A 19,389-nucleotide genomic window follows, 5' to 3' on the forward strand; every position below is an offset into this window, starting at 1 on the left:
GTGGAAGCTACAGGAACAAAAGATGAAGCAGGATTTTTCCACCACAACAAATTATCACTCACAGCTCAATCTCACACTTCTTCTGGGGGTCTGACCTATGGTTTCTGTATGCTTCCACTGGCTGGTACTGACATGGGGCATTGAAATGGCATCAGGTGTGGGAAACAGACACCAGAGTTATTTGATAACAAGCTCCCAACACCCTAGGCTGGATATTTGGGTTGATATAAAATCCTCACCGCTTAGCACTTGCACCACAGTCCACTAAATACCCCAACCCTGGCACAAGAGCAGCCAGCTGTGGGGACAAAACTAGGCTTTATGAACTAGGTAAGAAGGGGGATGGGGATGAAATAAGGCTTGTTAGAGGTGTGCCAGGGGAACAATGTCAGGGCCGGGGGAGAAGGTAATGGCACGACTGAAGTACATCTACACTAATGCATGCAGCATGGGCAACAAACAAGAGGAGCTGGAAGCCATCGTGCAGCAGGCAGGCTATGACTTGGTTGCCATCACTGAAACGTGGTGGGATCACTCCCATGACTGGGGTGCTGCAATGACTGGCTATAGGCTCTTCAGAAGGGACAGGCAGCATAGAAGGGGTGGTGGCGTGGCTCTCTCTGTTAGAGAGTGTTTTGATGCTGTGGAACTCGAGACTGGGAATGATAAGGTTGAGTCCCTATGGGTTAGGATCAGCGGGAAGGCCAACAAGGCAAGCATCCTGGTGGGGGTCTGTTACAGACCACCAAACCAGGATGAGGAGACAGATAAGGAGTTATACAGGCAGCTAGCAGAAGTTGCGAAATCGTCAGCACTTGTTCTCGTGGGGGACTTCAACTTCCCAGACATATCCTGGAAATACAATACAGCTTGGAGGAAGCAGTCTAGGAGGTTTCTGGAGAGTGTGGAAGATAGCTTCCTGACACAGCTGGTTAGAGAGCCAACCAGGGGAGGTGCCCTGCTAGACCTTCTGTTCACAAACAGAGAAGGACTGGTGGGAGATGTGGTGGTTGGGAGCTGTCTTGGGCAGAGTGACCACGAAATGGTAGACTTCTCTATTCTTGGCGAAGTCAGGAGGGGGATCAGTAAAACTGCTGTCAGAGGGCAGACTTTGAGCCGTTCAGGACACTGGTTAGTGGAGTCCCTTGGGAGGCAGTTCTGAAGGGCATAGAAGTCCAGGAAGACTGGGCACTCTTCAAGAAGGAAATCTTAATGGCTCAGGAGCAGTCTGTCCCCACGTGCCCAAAGACAAGCTGGTGTGGAGGAAGACCGGCCTGGCTGAACAGAGAGTTGTGGCTAGAGCTTAGGAAAAAAAAAGAGGGTTTATGGTCTTTGGAAAAGAGGGCGGGCCACTCAGAAGGATTATAAGGATGTTGTAAGGATGTGCAGGGACAAAATTAGAAAGGCCAAAGCTCATCTGGAGCTCAATCTGGCTACTGCTGTTAAAGATAACAGAAAATGTTTTTATAAATACATTAACACGAAAAGGAGGACTAAGGAGAATCTCCATCCTTTACTGGATGTGGAGGGAAACAGTGACGAGAGATGGGGAAAAGGATGAGGTGCTTAATGCCTTCTTTGCCTCAGTCTTTAGCGGCAAAACCAGTTGTTCTCTGGTTACCCAGTACCCTCAGCTGGTGGAAGGGGATGGGGAACAGAATGTGGCCCTCATAATCCACGAGGAAATGGTTGGCGACCTGCTACAGCATTTAGATGTACGCAAGTCGATGGGGCTGGATGGGATCCACCTGAGGGTACTGAGAGAACAGGTGGAAGAGCTGGCCAAGCTGCTTTCCATCATTTATCAGCAGTCCTGGCTATCAGGGGAGGTCCCAGTCGACTGGCGGCTAGCAAACATGACGCCCATCTACAAGAAGGGCCAGAGGGTAGACCCGGGAAACTATAGGCCTGTTAGTTTGACTTCAGTGCCAGGGAAGCTCATGGAGCAGACTATCTTGAGTGTCATCACGCGGCACTTGCAGGGCAACCAGGCGATCAGGCCCAGTCAGCATGGGTTTATGAAAGGCAGGTCCTGCTTGACAAGCCTGATCTCCTATGACAAAGTGACATGCTTAGTGGATGAGGGAAAGGCTGTGGATGTGATCTACCTTGACTTCAGTAAGGCTTTTGACACCGTTTCCCACAGCATTCTCCTCAAGAAACTGGCTACTCATGGCCTGGACTGGCGTACGCTTCGCTGGGATAAAACCTGGCTGGATAGCCGGGCCCAAAGAGTCATGGTGAATGGAGTCAAATCCAGTTGGAGGCCGGTCTCTAGTGGAGTCCCCCAGTACTAGGGCCAGTTCTCTTCAATGTCTTTATTGATGATCTGGATGAGGGGATCGAGTGCACCCTCAGTAAGTTTGCAGATGACACCGAGTTAGGTACGTGTGTCGATCTGCTCGAGGATAGGATGATCTGGATAGGCTGGACCGATGGGCTGAGACCAACTGTATGAAGGTCAACAAGGCCAAGTGCCGGGTCCTGCACCTGGGGCACAACAACCCCAAGCAGAGCTACAGGCTGGGAGATGAGTGGCTGGAAAGCTGCCTGGCAGAGAAGGACCTGGGAGTATTGGTTGATAGTCAGCTTAATATGAGCCAGCAGTGTGCTCACGTGGCCAAGAAGGCCAACAGCATCCTGGCTTGTATAAGAAACAGTGTGGCCAGCAGGACTAGGAAAGTAATTGTCTCCCTGTACTCGGCTCTGGTGAGGCCGCACCTTGAGTACTGTGTTCAGTTTTGGGCCCCTCACTCCAAGAAGGACATCGAGGTGCTCGAGCGAGCCCAGAGAAGGGCAACGAAGCTGGTGAGGGGTCTGGAGAACAAGTGTTACGAGGAGCGGCTGAGGGAGCTGGGGTTGTTCAGCCTGGAGAAGAGGAGGCTCAGGGGCGACCTTATCGCTCTCTGTAGGTACCTTAAAGGAGGCTGTAGGGAGGTGGGGATTGGTCTATTCTCCCACGTGCCTGGTGATAGGACGAGGGGGAATAGGGTAAAGTTGTGCCAGGGGAGGTTTAGGTTGGATATTAGGACGAACTCTTTACCAAAAGTGTTGTTAGGCATTGGAATGGGCTGCCCAGGGAAGTGGTTGAGTCACCATCCCTGGAGGTCTTTAAAAGATGTTTAGATGTAGAGCTTAGTGACATGGTTTAGTGGAGAACTTGCTAGTGTTCGGTCAGAGGTTGGACTAGTTGATCTTGGAGGTCTCTTCCAACCTAGATGATTCTGTGATTCTGTGAAAACTGTATCAGGATCATTAATCAGGCCCATAAACCCAATGTTAGCACTTGGAACATCTCTGAGAAGCCCTAAAAACACCATGTCTGGCTTGACAGAAAATTTAGTCAAACAGTGAGTGAGTGCAGCTAAATTAAAGGTGTCAAATCAGCTGGGCCTGGCCCAAAAGCTGAATTACTGGCTGGAAAATGATTTAAAAGTTTTGAATACCGTGTTTTCCACTTTTTTTTTTTTTTTTTTTTTTTTTTAAGAGCTTTGAACATTGAAAACCCTGACCTCAAGAAAGGGTGAGGAGACCCCTTCTCTAATTCCCACCTGGTATCACTGTGATGGTTTTCAAGGCACGGAGGACGCGGAAGGTCCTGAGAGCAGATATGTTCCCCAGGTCCACGAACTCGGTGATGTAGCTGCAAGATGCGAGAGGAGAAGGCATCAGGGGCTGGGCCAGATGACCACCCCCCCAGATTCCCAGCTCTTCTCCACAGGCCTCCCCCCCCAGGTCTCTGCCCCCATCCCACTGCACTCACGCCATGGAGATGACCATGAAGTCCAGCCAATTCCACGGGTCACGCAGGAATGTAAAGTCATCGATGCAGAAGCCTCTCGACAGTATCTTTATGAGGGACTCAAAGGTGTATATTCCAGTGAAGGTGTATCTGAAATGGGAATGGTGACCCAGGGGATGCTCATCCAGGTCCAAGGGTCAGCTCTGGAAGAAGTTTGGGCCCCAGGAGGTTTTGCTGGGCCCTGCCTGTGCCCAGAGCCGTGGGACAGTTTTTGGAAGCAAGTTCTGGAGTGTGTGGCAAGGGGCTGCCGGGTTCCTGACATGCTTCAGCACTGAGGGAGGTTTTCCCACAACCTCAGTTCACAGGGCAAACTGGGACTCCTTCAGGCGTCACCACCATGGGTGACTACCCTGCATCACCTCTGATCTCTGTGCACGTCCCACCACCACTGCACTCTCTGTAAAACCCTGCCACAACCTGTCCATGCAGAAAATGCTGCATTTCCCCCTTCCCACCTGGCAGTCCATGCTCCTTGGCTTGGTGGATCTGCTCAGCCTCCCCACGCCACCATGGTCAGCCCAACCCAACCGACAGCGGTCCCCTGTCAGGGGGCCCCACCAGCTTTTGGGCAGCTCTGAAACTCTCCTGCCCTTTGCAAGGTGCAGAGCACAGATGTCCCTTTGGAGATCGAGAGGGCCACCACCATCTCCCAAGGACACCTCTTCTCTGAAGGGTGCCTGGATCCCCCTCTGACCCGCAGAGACTTACTCCACAATCTTGGACCACGCTGGCGGGTTGCTCAATGTCATAAACACGCAGTTGGTTAAAATCGTGATCATGATGAACATGCTGAATAATTTAAAACCTGGTCAAGGAGAAATGCTGGGACTGCTGCCTAATTCCTCCTTTGCACGGGTACTAATGGGGGTAGGAAGGCAAGCACTCCTGCTCCTCTTGTTGTGGTGCCCACCTTGTCCCCGAGCTCTGACTCGCTCCTCCTGCAGCTCTGTTCCAGCTCTGTCCCATGCTCACACCTTTCCACAGTCCCCTGCTCCCATGCATGGCCCTGGCCTCGCTTTCTGTTCCCCTTCCCACCTCCTTGGTGTTCCCTCCTCTCCGTCACCCCAGGATACAACTTCTCAGAACCCTCTGCCACAGTCACTGCCCCTACTGGGGCTGCTTCCCACCTGCCCTAGGACCCCTCCTGCTCCTGGGGTCCTTTCCTGTTTGTCCCACTCCAGAAGTCCCATCACTGCCCACATTGCCTCCTTTCCCATACCCCAGTGTCCTGGTTCCTCTGCCTCCCCTCTCCCAAAGAATCCCTTGAGCTCCCAAATTCACCCACCACCCACTTGGGACAGGATCCTCTGTCCTGTAAAGATGTTTCTTCCTTTCCAAGTCTCTCCAGACCTGGAAGACTTGTACTTCTTCCTAGGAAGCCCACCATGTAGACATCCTCCCTTCTCCAACCAAATTGATGCTTTGAGCTCTTGGTGTCGGAGTGCTGACTGACATGAAGGCATCCCAAACCCACTCCTTGGGAAGGGACAAAAGCACTGGGATGGCTCTTGGCCATGGTGGGGACCAGCCCATGAGACCTGCATCACAAAACACCTCTCTCAGCCCTCTTGCAGGGCTGTTGGCCCTTCCTGCATCAGGATTTGCCCTGGCAAGAGTGCATCAAGGATATGAATGGATGAGCACTTTGATGGCTCCTCTCCGGATGGGGTGGAAGGGACCCAGCAGGTAGAGGGCAGGAGTCGCCGAGAAGCGGAATATAGACTTCCCTTTGTTGAGGACTATGAAAGTCTGCAGAGAAAAGAGAGGTGATGCATTAGTCCTGCTGCACAACCCTGAACCCCCACGGACCATGAGGTGCTGTTGGAGGTGGGAGCTCTGTGCATATTTTCAATCTCCAAAAGCTTGAGAATTTGTAATGGAAAGGATGCTCTGCTTCAGAGGAGAAGCAACCAGAGCAATTTGGGGCTGTGGCTCTCCAAGGTGGGCTCAGATGAGACCCAGAAGCACAGGTGAAAGAAGGGGAGGTCCATGGTTTTTTTTATTTTTTGGGGGGGCAGCGTGTCTTACACCTAATGCTCATGAGCTAAGCTCTGTCCCTCACCTTCTTATCCTTGTAGAAAGGGTCCAGGTCCTCCAGGGGTGTCCCGATGAGCTCCACGGGGGGGTCACCATAGATGAGGGGCAGGTTCTTGCCGGCTTCCAGGTCACTGCTGGGCTTGAGCTCCTCTTCCTCGGGCAGCTCCACCTGCTGCCGCTTTACCTTGAGCGCCTCTGCCTCGGCGATGCGCTGCTCGATGGCAGCCAGTGACTCGGGGGTGAAGGGGCGGAGGTTCTCAGGGCCCGGGATGTGCGGCAGGCCGGCCATGCTCTCATTCTGCTCGCAGGATGCCTGCGCTCGGCCTGCTGGGGAGAGGGTGGGCTGAGGGGTCGATGCTGGGTGGTGCTATGTGGGGGGCATTTAGAGACTTGGCCACTGAAGCTGGATGGTGGCAAGACCTCAGTGGGCTCCTGCAGGTGGCTTTATTTCAACCAGCAGCTTCAGAACTGTTGTAATCACAAAAAAAATGCATGGATTGCACGTAGATGGACACACACAGGCTGCAGGCACCCTTTCCGTTCCTTCCACACAGACCCAACCAAGAGTACCATCTCATGGGACTTTCCTCAGGGTGCTGCACCAGCCGAGCAGCTGCATCCCTGACACCAGCCAGCTCATTCGACGTGCAGCTTCAAACAAGACAGGGTTGTTCAACGAGACCAGACACCTCCAGTACCAGTAGCACCACCCCTGCTCTTTCCCCTTAGCTTTTCCTTTTATATGCAAGCAGCTTGCATGGCTCAGAGCAAGAGGGTCCTGAGCCGGAGGAACCCGGTCCCATGGGCCAGCGGCCATTCCACGGCTCCCATCCCCACGAAGAGACAAAAGTGACCTGCGGCTCTGTGTGGCTCTGCTCCCAACAGGAAGGAGTTAAGGCTTATCTCGAGCCAGAAAGCAATAGTGGCACTTTCATACAGAGATCAGGGCCACTCTCCAAACCAGAATAGGATGGGCCATTTGGGAGCGATAAGGGTGGCTCCACAGAGAAGCAGAGCAACTAAAAGCATCGGAGGGAAGGTGCGGAGTGGATGGGTGATAGCACCCAGGGGCTGTAGCACCCAGCAAGGGCTTTCTGGGCACCAGGGATGTTCTTTCTTGGTGGCATCTTGCCTCAGCTCCACCTCGCTGCCTGCTGCACCCACAAAGACCAGCTTACATCAGAGGTGAATTTTCAGGAAATTTTGCTGGCTTCATGTGGTTTCACCCAGAATCTTGAAGTTGACTAAAATTAGCTTTCTGAAAAATATCAATGTCAGAATCAGAGGTGGAGGGAAATGTTTTTTGTTCTGGTTTCACCATTGTTAAAAAAAGTGAAGTGCAAGAGAAGTGCAGAGATGAAAAAAATGATCTGAAAACTAAAGATTAAGATGTTTTGTTTAAAAAAACCCAGCATACTGAAATAGGGAAATTCAAGATCAGTGTTGCCTGTAGCAGAGCCCTGATATTTTGGGGAAGGTGAGGTGCACACCCTCTCCTACACAAGCATCCCACCAACAAGCTGAGCCCTGAGCATCAACTCCTCCATGTGCCAACGCTTTGCACAATACTGCTGGACAGCTGCCCCTGAAAGGGCATTAGTGTCAATACTCCTACCCCCAACCTCAAACCATGCTTAAAGCTGAGAGACTGAGACCTCCAGCCATTTGTAAGTATTGAGAAGTGGACAGTTATAGCTCTGGTGGGAAAAGCCAGTGCACAGCCAGTATCGACACATTCTTTTGCTGACTATAAATCCCAGCGATAAAAGTAAAAGCAAAGGGAGGTATTGATTTCAAGCAGTGGTGGATAACTGCATTTTAGGGACTGCCACACTCCCTTACTAGTGCTGCTGAATTGAATCTTAGCATGCAAAATGGATTTCCTGCTGCCAAGGGCTGGTGATCCCTGCAGCGGCACAGTGTTGGGGGTACCAGTGCCCACCCCCTGAGGCATCCAGCCCCAGAGATGCAATCAGAGGGCAGGGACCCCCACCATCACTGAGCCCAAGCAGCCCCTACCCCCCATGGGGTTGCGCTCCAGGGCTGCAATCAGCTTCAAAACGCAGCTGGTAGAAGGATGGGAGCAACTTGCTGCCTGTCAGGCAGCCTTGGGCTGCTGAAAAGGAGCAGCCTTTAGAAATCAAGAGCTCTAATTTTCATTTTTTTCAGTTTTGAACCTGTTTCAATACGGGGAGAATTGTTGTCCTTGCAAATTGATTTATTTAATAGGATATACTGAGTCACACCTCTGCCAACACAGCCTGGTGCTGACCACAGCCCAGGTCAGGTACCGAAGGCCTGCCATTCCAGGCCCAAGGCTGGGACCTGATGGAAGCAAGCAAAATGGGAACTTCTGCCACCACGTCTGCCTACAGCAGCAGGACCCCACTGTTGCTTTTCACATTGATCTGTTAGAGGAAAGTCACTGCTGCATTCTCCTCTCTGTGACACTGGCGTTATTCCCACCTTACACCCGTTTCAGGCTCTGTTGAGCAGCTCTGGAAACCTGCTCTCTCCATTCCCTTCGGCCAGCCCAGCAGGTGCAGGGCTGCATCTGGCTCCAGTCAGCCCAGGTCCCACCAGGGGCACGCTGGTGGGTGCTGCAGCAGGACCCCCAGCAGGACCAACCCTCCCCTTGTCCCGGAGGCTCCGAGGACACAGAAGCTTGCTGGTGTACCCAGCCTCATTTTCCCTGGAAACTGGGTTTTGTGGAGCAGTTTGGACAAGCCTGCATTACAGATCACGCCTGTGCTCTGGCTCCTTCAGCCGCGTGCTGCCCCACAAGGCTTCAACACATGGGGTGCTGCTCCCCATCCACCCCCAGGCCCCCAGCTGGATGCTGCCCCCCAAAACCCACAGCAAGGCCCCAGCCCCACTTGCTACACCCAGCCTGCGGTGTGGCGGAGGTGGCTGGGCCTCCAGCTGCCGCCGGCCATCAGGGCCGGAGTCAGGTTTCAGCAGCCCCATGACTCTGCTCATTCCTCCCCGGCAGGAGCCGGCGCAGGAGGGGAGCGCGGGTGAGTGGCACCGGCTTCGCTTTCGGCATCGAGCACTAGGCCTGTGGCAGTGGGGATGCGCGGCTGTAGGGCGCAGAGCAAGGGGAGCTGCTGGGGCTGTCGGTACAGCCTGGAGCCGCTGGCATGGCCTGGGTCCGAGCAGAAGGGGCTCTGAGGAGATACTGCTCTGGCCGTGAAGATGCCGCATGTTTGTGAGCTGCTTTTCTGTGGTGCCTGGTCCCATGCACCCACGCTGTCCCCTTTGTGGATGTCCAGAGACACTGGGGTGACAGCAGGGGCAGGACTAGGTCTGCAGCTCCCACACCGAGCCACCTCTAGTCACTGCTTTCCAAAAGAGAAGGGGCTGAATGCAGGCCTGCCCCACGGGTCCCCAGCCCCACGGCGGTGTGGGGCTGACAGCAGAATCCCACCACACCAGGGACACAGTCACCCCCAGGTGCCAGGATGGCATTGGGGCTGGACTCTGCTCCCAGCCTGGCGCATCTCAGCCTGAGAGCAGCTGCTAGAATAAACCAAGATCCAGCTCTTTGCACCTCCAATACGCTTAAGTGGTTTGGGAGCAGCAACAGTTGCTGCCCAGGCATGAACCACCCTGGGCGCTCAGCCCCAGCCCTGCCCAGGACACGGGATCCCCAGAGAATGGAGGTGCTGGGAACAAGAGACTGCTCACCAAGATTTCTTTTCCATCTGGACAAGTTTTGTTTAAACTATATTTAAAAACCAAGCTATCAAAAAGTGCAAGCCTCTCAAACTATTTTCTGTCTCTACAGCAACTAAAGCTGAGATTTAAGGAGCTCAGAACCAGCATGCTTTCCTTTCTTGGCACCAGCTTAGCAGGGCTGGTGGGATCCCAAAGCCTCTGTGAGCATCTACAGTGCTTCTGCAGGGATAAAAACACCCCCCCCCCCAAGCAGCCATCATGTGCACAGCTTATCAGGTGTTGTTTTTGGACACGTTGCCCATGTCCAACACCATGGGTCACCACTGAGAAGCATCTTACCTCCAGTTCAGCATCACCAAGTACCAGCAGGCAACTGGGAACAGCTCCATGCAGTCTTTGCCTTGATGGAAACTCAGTTTCCTCTGATATTTTCTGCTGCTCTGAGGCCACACAAATAAGTCAGCCTCCAAAATAACAGGGGCGGTTTGGAAGCTACCAGAGATGCTGCGTAATTGGTCCTGGATAATCAAGGCAGACAGAAGGGTAACAGGGTGAGCAGTCAGAGTGCTTGGACAGCCACCCTGTCCAAAGCTGGCACTTCACCCCTGCACAGAAAATAGCCTCCTGGGGGCCGAGGAAGAGGGGAAGGAGTTTCTTGGCTGCTATGTGGGCCTGTGCATGGAGAGGTGGCTGCGGGTGATACAGAGCTGCTCAGCCCATCTGCCAGGACATTGTTTTGGGAGGGCACCCGCAAGGCCAGAGTTCCCTGTACCTTAGAACCAGCCTGCTAAGCCCAGAGGGATGCACTGGTTCTCCCCCATGCTCAGGGCTGGGCACCCAAGTTAAGGCACAGAGATAGGACTGGGGCATCTTAAGTGGAGGCACCACTGCCATGAGGTTTCATCTCTAGGGATGTCCACAACACAGGACACAGCAGAGGGACCCTCTGATGATCTGCTGTGCCATAGCAAAATCATTGACTGGGGCTTGGAGAACCTGTCCCTACCCGTCCGCAGGCCTGCTGTCAGGTGTCGTCCTTTTTAATAAGAAGCATTCTGGAAAGACCTCAGAAGAGGCTGATAGAGCCACAAGTCCAAGATGAGAAACAACCACTCACCAACAAGTGTAAATCAGCTTCATTCACCAAGGCAATGCTCTGCCAAGTGCTCGCCGTGCGTAACACTGGGAGCACTCCCCGCAGCAGGGATTAACAGGAAAACAATTAGCTCATGCACCAAAGCCAGCTCCAGGAGAGCTGTAGCAGCCCCCGTGCTCATAGCTGTGAGAAGTTAACACAGGGGGGGATAAACCAGCACCTAGCAGCTCAAGGGCTGGGTGAGATGGAAAGCAGCCCCAGACCCTGCCATGCACACAACCCAAGCCCACCACATGCCCACCCCTGCAGCACCACCCTCCTCATTGCCTGCACATCAAAACCTCATGGGAGACCTCACTTCCACCAGCTGAGCACCCAGCAGCTGCCTGCAAACAGGATGAGCCAGCCCTACCCACCCCTTGCTCATTTATCCCCACGAGGAGGTCAGGGTGGGGCGGCTGATGCAGCGGGACCCAGCTGGGAGCACGGGGCTCGGGGACGAGTCACAGCTCGGGGACAGGTTCTCAGCCACATGGGTGCCAAAAGCTGCTGCAAACGGAGCTTGCAAGGCAAGGACGCGCATTGCCCAGGGGCTTCCATGGGAGATGGAAGGCTCTGAATCAGCAGGTGGGCATCCCACGTGCTCAGACCCACATAGCTGCTCCCCTCTCCAACCCTGTGTGCGTTAATCCAGGGTTTAGCTTTAAAAAATAAAATCCCATAGGCTGGGATACCCACTGCTGCCCCACAAAAACCTATTTGGTTCAAACCCAGCCCAAGGACATGGATGCTCCATGCTGTCACAACGGCATTTATACGGCCACGGACTTTACGGGGATTAAATACCCGAGGTTTCTGTGTCCTTGTCCCCTGCTGCCTTTCACACCTCGTTACACCACAGTGCTCAGTGCAGGGACCACAGTGCTCAGTGCAGGGACCACGGGGGACAGCAGAAGGGCCACATCCAAACATTCCCAAACCCTGCTTAGTTCAGGCTGGGACGCAGGAGGAGTCGGGAGCCGTGTGCCAGGGCGGCGAAGCCATTGGCTGCCGTGGGTCTTGTTTCAGCTTGGGGACATTTAAGCTTTTTTTTGGGATGCCTGAGTGCAAGGGGTGACATGGCTCCTTGTTGCAAAGTTTGATGGTTGGAGACAAAAAAAAACACCTTCAGGAATGGTTTTAGGGATGTCATGGCTTGAGAAAGTCCTGTGGGGTGTTTACTTCCCACTGTATTTTCCCTGAGTTTTGGAAAAAACAGTGGGAAAATTGAGAAAAATCTGAAGTGAAGTGGTTTTTCTTTGCCCAGGGATAGCGTGGGGGGTGGAGAGCTTTGCTTTAAGTCACGCGCATGGGTGATTTAACGCCGCGCAGAGCAGGGCCTGGAGCTGCATTAGTGTGTTTGAGATTATATGAGTTTCTAGCAGCAACTAGGATAAACACCGCTCAGTTGTGCCAGACAAAATTAGCCATTTTATAAACAAGTTTATGTTCCTTTCTGTAAGACGATAACATGCTATTTAAGAGTCTGATGTTTACTATCCCCAGATATATGGGCATGCCTTAATGCTTGGCTGTAACTACTTTGCAAAGCCTATCTGGAAGATATGCGAAGTCTCCAAATTTTTCTTCTGCAAGCAAACGATTTGCCTGACCCTGCTGTGGGTCACCGTGTCTCGTCTGCTGCTGTGTTTCTCAGCCCACTGTGCGCTCACAGTTCTTAGGCTGCCCTGTTTTAAAGGGAGCTGATGTTAAGGCTTAATTACAAGCAAGTAACACCAGTAAAACAAATAAAAAGAATAATACAAATCCTTTCCCCAGCTCTGCTTTCAAATAGGGGCAGGCTCGACAGGCTTAGAGAGCAAGAAAGAAAATAATCCCTCTTTTGCCGGCATTAAACTATGCATTACTGAGGTTTTTGATGGTCCCCAAGAACATCACCCTCCCAGTGCTGCTTGCTGTCCCCACCATGGTTTTTTACCCTCCTCTCAGTATATTTGGCAATGCAGGAATGCAGGATGCTTCCAAGCAGCATCCATCACGCTGGGGAGATGGGTGAAGTGCTGCAGGCTGCGATTTGCCCGAAGTCGAGCAAAAGGGCTTGGTCTGTGGAAAGCTGCCCTTGGAAAACAAGCGAGGCTGGTGCTGACAAACGCCTTTGCCAAGCCAGGACAGGCAGACAGCGATGCTGCAGCCAGTTTGTGCTCCTCGGTGTCACTGCGGTCCCCCAGCCCAGTGCAGACCAGCCGAGGTCTCTCACCGCCTGTTAAAGCAGCGCTGGCATCGCTGGTACATCTGCATGCACCAAAGGCTGGATTTGCAGGTGAGGTCTTTTCTTTGCTGCCTCGGGGTGCGCTTTGGGACAAGGATTCCCCAGCTTTGCTTGGAGGATGTGATACATCGCCCTGCATGCCACCTGCCACCTGCACATGCAACCAGGGTGCTGCTCCCCAGCTGCTCACGAAGGGGTCCCTGTCGTCCCCGGCTGGCTTTGGGGAGCCAAAGCCCTGGTGCTCGGCATGCCACTGCCAGCCCCTGGGACCACGGCTGAGCCCCTGCTCTGCCCTTCCCCGCGTGGGATTCACATAGACAAACCCTGAAGAAAGCATGGCAGATTTTTGCTTTCTTGTCTTGCTCAGGGTCTCATGCAACCCCTGCAATAGCGCAGGGCACCTGCACCCCTTCTCCCCCTCCGTCTGCCCCCGCAGAGCTGCCTCTGCTCCCACACCCGGCACCATGAGCCACATGGAAATTAATTTTCTGATATTCACCAGTCGCTATTGACCTGGATTTACTTGAACATGGGCGCTTTAATGCCTTTTTGCCCCCAGGGGTACCTCGATGTACTTGGAGGTGGGGGTGGCACACGCATAGGCTGGAAGCTGTGAAGTCCTCGGATACTCTCCTGGCCGCAGATGGAAATAGGAGGTTGCAACATCCTGCAGCAACTCGCGCTAACCCCGTCCTGCCCGGACAGGGGAGCAGGGCTGTTACCTCGTCCCACCGGGGGGGTGACAGGGGACACCGGGGATGGGTGGCCACTAGGGTTTATTTGGGGGATTTGGCTGCAGTGAAGGCTTGGGAAGGGTTAAAGCGGGGACCCTGTACTTGCCCCCTGCCCACTGCTGGCACTCGGGTGACATCCAAGCCCTGCTCCTCCCTCCCGGCCCTGCCAGCAGCTCCCATGTCAGCCTTGGAAAAGATCTGAGCATGGCGGCAGTGAAGGCAGCAAGGGGGTGGTGGGGGGGAAGGGAGGGTGGAGGTGGGCTCGGGGACCCGCACCCTCACCAGTGGGACCCCAGCACCGTGCTGCTGCCCATGGACGTACAGGCAGCCAAAATCCCGGGGTCACCAGCATGCAAGGTTTCCCCACGGGAGATGGACCCACTCCACGGGGGTCCCTTTGCCCTGGGTGATGCTCACCAGACCCTTCTATACACACCGCAGCGCGGAAAACAGCAAATGCTGTGCAAATATTAGCATGGCCGAGTCAAAGCAGGACTCTGTGTGCTCTACCCAGTTCCCGTAAACGTGCCCTGTCCCCATGAACTGTCGCTACGTCAGGCATTTTCCTAGCACAGACTGGAGAAGTTCACAGCCTTGGTCCATCAACCTCACGTGCAGGATCTCTCCCGTAAAGCTGAGGACTGACTGGTCATATCCTGCCATCACTGGGGTTTTATGCAAGTGATGCTCATCTGCCATGTCCGCTATTAAATGTTTTGCAGCGTGCTTTGCTCACTGCATCCCCTTGTGATGGGGTGGGCAGGGAGGAAATGCTTGCGCTTTCCTGCAGACCTCGCTCTGCAAATCAGCCCCAGATCCAGCTGAGTGCGACGGGTGGGGGGACCGGGGTAACTATGTGCCTCTGGATTGACCCCAAAATGAGACCGGGGTTTCAAAGAGGGCCCATGAGCAATGGGAGCCCCGTGTAGTAGGGCTGGCGGGGGTGCACCCCAAAACCGAGCTGAGTTGCACCCTGGTGCTGCCGGTTTGTGTGCTGACGGGGGCAGTGGCCTTGCACCACGGCGTCCCCAGTATCACAGCAGAGCAGTCCCATTGCGTCCCGCCTCCCTGCGGGGACAGGAGCCTTCCCGAAAGGGGACACTGCGAGGCACTGCGCAGACCTTTCCTGCAACCTTGGCTTGGCCAGGCCGAGGTTTATATTTAGATCTCCAGGAGAAGCCAGGAGAAAGGCGACTTGTGACTTTTCAGCTGTGCCCACTGCTCTCTTCCTCCGGCCGGCGGCTCGCAAACGGGTGGCCCGTCACCTCCCCCCCACCGCCCCTCTCGTCCCATAAAGCTGCCGAAGCTCCGGTGGCTGCTGACACCCATGTCCCCACACCCTGCCAGTCCTTTTCTAGGGACTCTACCCTCTGCTCCTGGCTGTTTTTGGCACAGGGGGGATCAAAACCCCAAACCCCCAGAATACCAAGCTCCTGAAAGGGTGACGACTGCGGGGGCTTCGCTGTCCCCACGGTGAAACCCCGTCACTAGCTTGCACTGCCAGAAAGAGAAACCTGGGGACATCCAAGCCCCTGCCCGGTGGCCTGGCATCGTCCCAGGGCTGGATCTGGCACTTACCGTTGGGTGGAAAGAGCGAAATCCCAAGGAGAGACCTTTCGGGGCCAGATTTTCCCTCTCCTTCGACTCCTGGAGGCTTTGGCTCCGCGAGTGCCTGTTGGCAGAGCAGCTGCTGCTGCTGTCAGATGGTCATGAGTGAAACCTGAGGACATGCGGGGTCCTTCAGGTAGCCTCCAACGTCTCAGCTGTGGCATTCGTCCCCGGCAGCGCCAATCAAGGGGGTGGCGGCGCCTGCATCGCCCGGCGGACCCCCCCTCCGTGCTCCACAGCCACCCGGCCATGCCCCGAGCTGGGGACGTGGCCACCCGGCGTGCCCCCAGCAGCGCAGCAGGACGTGCCAGATGTTGAGGTGGACTCAGGCTTGCTCTGGCCCCAAATTGGGCGTGGGGAGGTGGTAAGGGACCCCGGCCAGCACCTCCTCACCTCTCCCAAAAGTGACGCGCAATTGGAAAGTGCAGCGGGACAACTGCAAGGCGAGGGGGAGGACGGGACGATGGGACGGGACACGGTGCCAACCCCACTGCCAACATCATCTCCAGCCCTTTGGCAGCGTTACTGCAGCCACACAGCACCCAGCGCTGGCCTCAGCTCCTCCTCTCTGCTCTGGGGGCTCCAGCTCCTGCCCCACACGAGCCCCACAGAACCACAGCACCAGCAGCACCCCACAGAACCACAGCGCCAAGTGCTCGGGGCTGGCAGGGACCTCTGGGTCCCTCTGCTCCAACCCCTGCTACAGCAGGGCCACCCAGAGCAGGGTGCCCAGGACTGTGCCCAGGGCTGTGCCCAGGACCACGTCCACCTCATGACGGCCGCAGTGCTGGGCTTGCCCTGCTTCATGTCTTGCTCTGCCTTTCATGATAGGGCTTTTGGGTGCTCTTTGCATGTTTTGGGGGGTGCATGGGGGGCACAGCGGGCACCCAGGGCAGGGAGGAAGGTGCAGGGGCGTCTGTGCCCATCTCGCGAGGTTCATCCCTTTTGGGGTGCATCGACCACCCAGCACCCAGCCTGATCCAGAGGGGACTCACCATCAGCTCTCAGCTCTGTGCCACCCTTCTGATGCTCACCTGGTCCTAAATCACCCAGCAGTGAGTTTCCCAAAATCAGTGAGCAGCCAAAACCAGAGGAAGGAGGTGGTGAAGAGCCCTGGCTTTGCTCTGAGGAGTTTGCTACAACCAGCCAAAGAGCAGCCCTGATGCATCTGGTGGTGGAGGGCAGGGACAGGGACGTCCTCCCTCTGTGGCTCTGGGGACTTTCCGCTTGCCCTCTTGGCTGTAGCAGGATATTTGGGGGATGCTTGGTGGTTCCCGTCAGCTTCCCAGCCCCCAGCTGCCCCCAGCCCAACCTTGTCACCACCGGGAAGCCCCTACAAGCTGCATGGGGTGTTTTGCTTTGCATACAGCCTAGAGCAAACCTGATGGGGGGCATACAAAGGTGGAAGCTCCAGGATGTGCTCCGGGAAGCTGGGGGCACCCTGGGGTGCCCAGCAGGGCACTGGGCATGCAGGAGAGCACAGCTCTTCCTGTGTGGATAGGCTGCATCTCTGCAACCAGAATGGGAGCTTGAGGTGCCCGGGGTGCCCGTGACACTAATGTGGGTGCAAAACCAGCAACAGAAGTGCCTTTGGGGTGACAGGGTGGGATAAGGGCAGTGCCTGGCACAGCCCATGGGACCCGTGGGTGTTTGAGGTGCTTTTGCTTGCAGCTCCCCCCAAGCAGCCGGTGCTGGGTGCATCCTGACCCTCCTGTACCACCAGATCCTTGCTGCCTCTGTGAGGGCTCTGCGGGGCTGAGCTTTGGCAGGATCCAGCCCACAGGGAAGGGGCACTTGCAGCAGCAGGGTGAAGTCCCCACAGCACAGAACTGGGCACGTCCCAGAGCAGGGATGAAGAAGCGGGCGAAGCACTGGGGACACCCTCAGCATGGGTACCTTGTGGGGCACCCCGGCGTGCCCAAGCAGTGCAGCCTGGCGTCCCATGGCAGATCCAGGGATGCGAGCAGGGAAAGAAGCAACAGGCAAAGGCACAGCACCCCTATCCCCGTTGCTGCGAAGAGGGGCGGGCAGAAGGGTCCCAAATCTTGCCGAAGCCTTGGGACATGTGTGGGCTTGGCTGCCTGCTCCCCCCAAGCGGCGAGGCCCCTTACCTTCCTGCCTGTAGGGTCCCTTGGCGCTGGAGCCCGGGGTCCCCAGCCGAGCTTGCCAGAGGGCGGCTGCGGGGCCGCTGCTGCCTCCGGGGCTGTCCCGGGGATCCGGTGTCAGTGCCCGCGGCACGGGGCCGCAGTGCCACCCACCGGCTCCCGACAAAACACCCCCCCACCCAGCACCCCCCTGCCCGCACCCCCAGGGCACGGTGGGCGATGGGTGGGCGATGGGTGGCCGCTTCCTGCGGCACCCCACGCCGCGGCCCCACTGAGCCGGAGGACAGCCGCCCCAAATCTGAAGTTATAGGGCGCGATGCGGGTAGAGACACAAAACCTTTGCAAACTTTTTGCAAACCTATCGCGAAGTCCCTGCGGCAGGGTCACATCAGCCCCCCCCGTGCTCAAGGTGGAGCCGTGCCTTTGTGGGCACCACTGTGCTCTGGGATACCACGGATTCGATGCACAGCAAGCCCCAGAGGGACATTTGGGGTGCAGGTTTAGCACCAAAAAGGGCCCATCCGCAGCTGCAAATGCATGCAAAAGCCAGTGCTTTTCAAAGCTTTATGGCAACGGTGACATTCCCTCTGAGCATCCCCATCCCTGGTGCAATCTGTCTGCCTCCTCTCCCTGCCCTTATCTTCCTCGCTAATGATGGAGAGGGATGTTTATTCACCTGCGGTCTCTTGGCAGCTGCAGGCAGGCATTTATTTGGCAGCTGCTGTACCCCTCGGGAGGTTTCCTGGCCAGCGAGGCAGGATGCTGCTGGCCCGTGGGGCTGGTTAACGGAGCATCCTCCATCTCACCTCAAATCAGGTCTGGGGCTCTGCTTCCCTTTCAATGCCTCTTCGTGAGAGCAGGCGGGATCTCTGGAGATCCGGCAGTCTGGAAAGGGGCCAATACGTGGGTTTTATTTAAGGAAGGACATGTGGCTACGCGGAGAAATTACAACCCGGGAAGCTTGAGAGGCTCTGCCGAGATCGGATGGCTCGGGTCTTGGAAAAGCAACGCGGCTGGGGGAGGTTTGGGAAAGGGCATCCGAGGCCTTTCTTGCTCCTGGAGACGCCGTTTGCCAAGGCAGGAGCTTGGCGTGGGGTGAACGAGGGTTGCTCGTGGGGCGAATGGGACAGGCTGCGGCATGGGGATGGCTCTGACCGGAGGGGACGCTGGCCAGAGCTGGTGCCTGTGGGACACGGCACGCTGGCACCTCCAGGCCAGCCCAGCCGCATCCCTCCCGCAGTCCTGCTGTGTCCTCTCCATCCCTTGCCCCTCTCCCAGAGCCTGGACGCTTTACCAGGCATACAGAAAAGAGATGCTCGTTCTCCCGAGGTATTTCCAGGTGTTACCACTGATGGCAGGGTTTCCACCAGCTAGCAAGCTTGGCACTGAGTTTGTGGTCTGGGTTTGTGCAGCAAACAAGCCTCTGAAAAGCAGTGCTGGATTACAGAATAAGATTTTATCGGCAAATGCCCACCGGTTCCTGCTAAAACATCCCATCCCTCTGGTGCTGGGCACTGAGTGGCCAAAGTGACAGGCATGGGAGTAGGGGAAACATCTCAGAAATATGGGGAGAATGTGAGTCACGGGAGCACTGGGGGCTTGTAGAGAGCCATTGGGTTTGGTTTGTCTTTGTATTTGCTTCTTCCACCCCCAGAATGGCTGCCAGGGGCTATGTTTAGGCGTCTTCTCCTAAGGGAAATGATTCTGTAAATAAAAGAAGGAGGGGAAAAAACCATTGGTAAATCCCTCCAGCACTGGGGCCACTTCAGTTTTCATTCTGGTGCCAAACAAAAAATGCCAGATGTCCTTCTTAAAATATTTATGTTTCCAAGCCAGCCCCAGGGCAGAAAAGGAGGAGAAGCATGCTTTGCCTTGCTGAGCAAATTGCAAGCGGAGCTCTGGGCAGGTGAGACCCCACCACGTATCAGCAGGAAGCCTCCAGAGACACCAGCACCCAAGTGGGCAGAGCCTTTTCTCACAGCAGCCTCTGAAGGTGCAAGACCCAGAACCTACAAATCCCCTTTTACTGTGTTTCTTGGGGCTGTATTCATGGAGCTGCA

General features: G+C 55.5%; 1 protein-coding gene across 3 annotated transcripts in view; it reads right to left on the minus strand.

Annotated features, from left to right (window-relative positions):
• Positions 1-17,358, minus strand: part of SCN4A (sodium voltage-gated channel alpha subunit 4) — a 45,460-nt gene extending 28,102 nt beyond the window's left edge. For 2 of the 3 annotated variants that reach the window (XM_083809061.1, XM_083809060.1), the window contains exons 1-6: positions 16,259-17,358; positions 5,865-6,163; positions 5,431-5,551; positions 4,511-4,598; positions 3,764-3,892; positions 3,552-3,643 (exon numbers count right to left, since the gene is read on the minus strand). In XM_083809061.1, coding sequence (XP_083665187.1) covers positions 3,552-3,643; positions 3,764-3,892; positions 4,511-4,598; positions 5,431-5,551; positions 5,865-6,163; positions 16,259-17,168 — 1,639 coding nt within the window. In that variant the 5' untranslated portion in view covers positions 17,169-17,358. Of the gene's footprint in view, positions 1-3,551; positions 3,644-3,763; positions 3,893-4,510; positions 4,599-5,430; positions 5,552-5,864; positions 6,164-15,194; positions 15,209-16,258 lie in introns of those variants that run through there. The other variant, XM_083809062.1, reaches the window with a different exon arrangement.
• Positions 17,359-19,389: the final 2,031 nt, after the last annotated feature.

Source organism: Anser anser, assembly GCF_964211835.1.
Source record: "Anser anser genome assembly, chromosome: 23".
NCBI lineage: Eukaryota > Metazoa > Chordata > Aves > Anseriformes > Anatidae > Anser > Anser anser.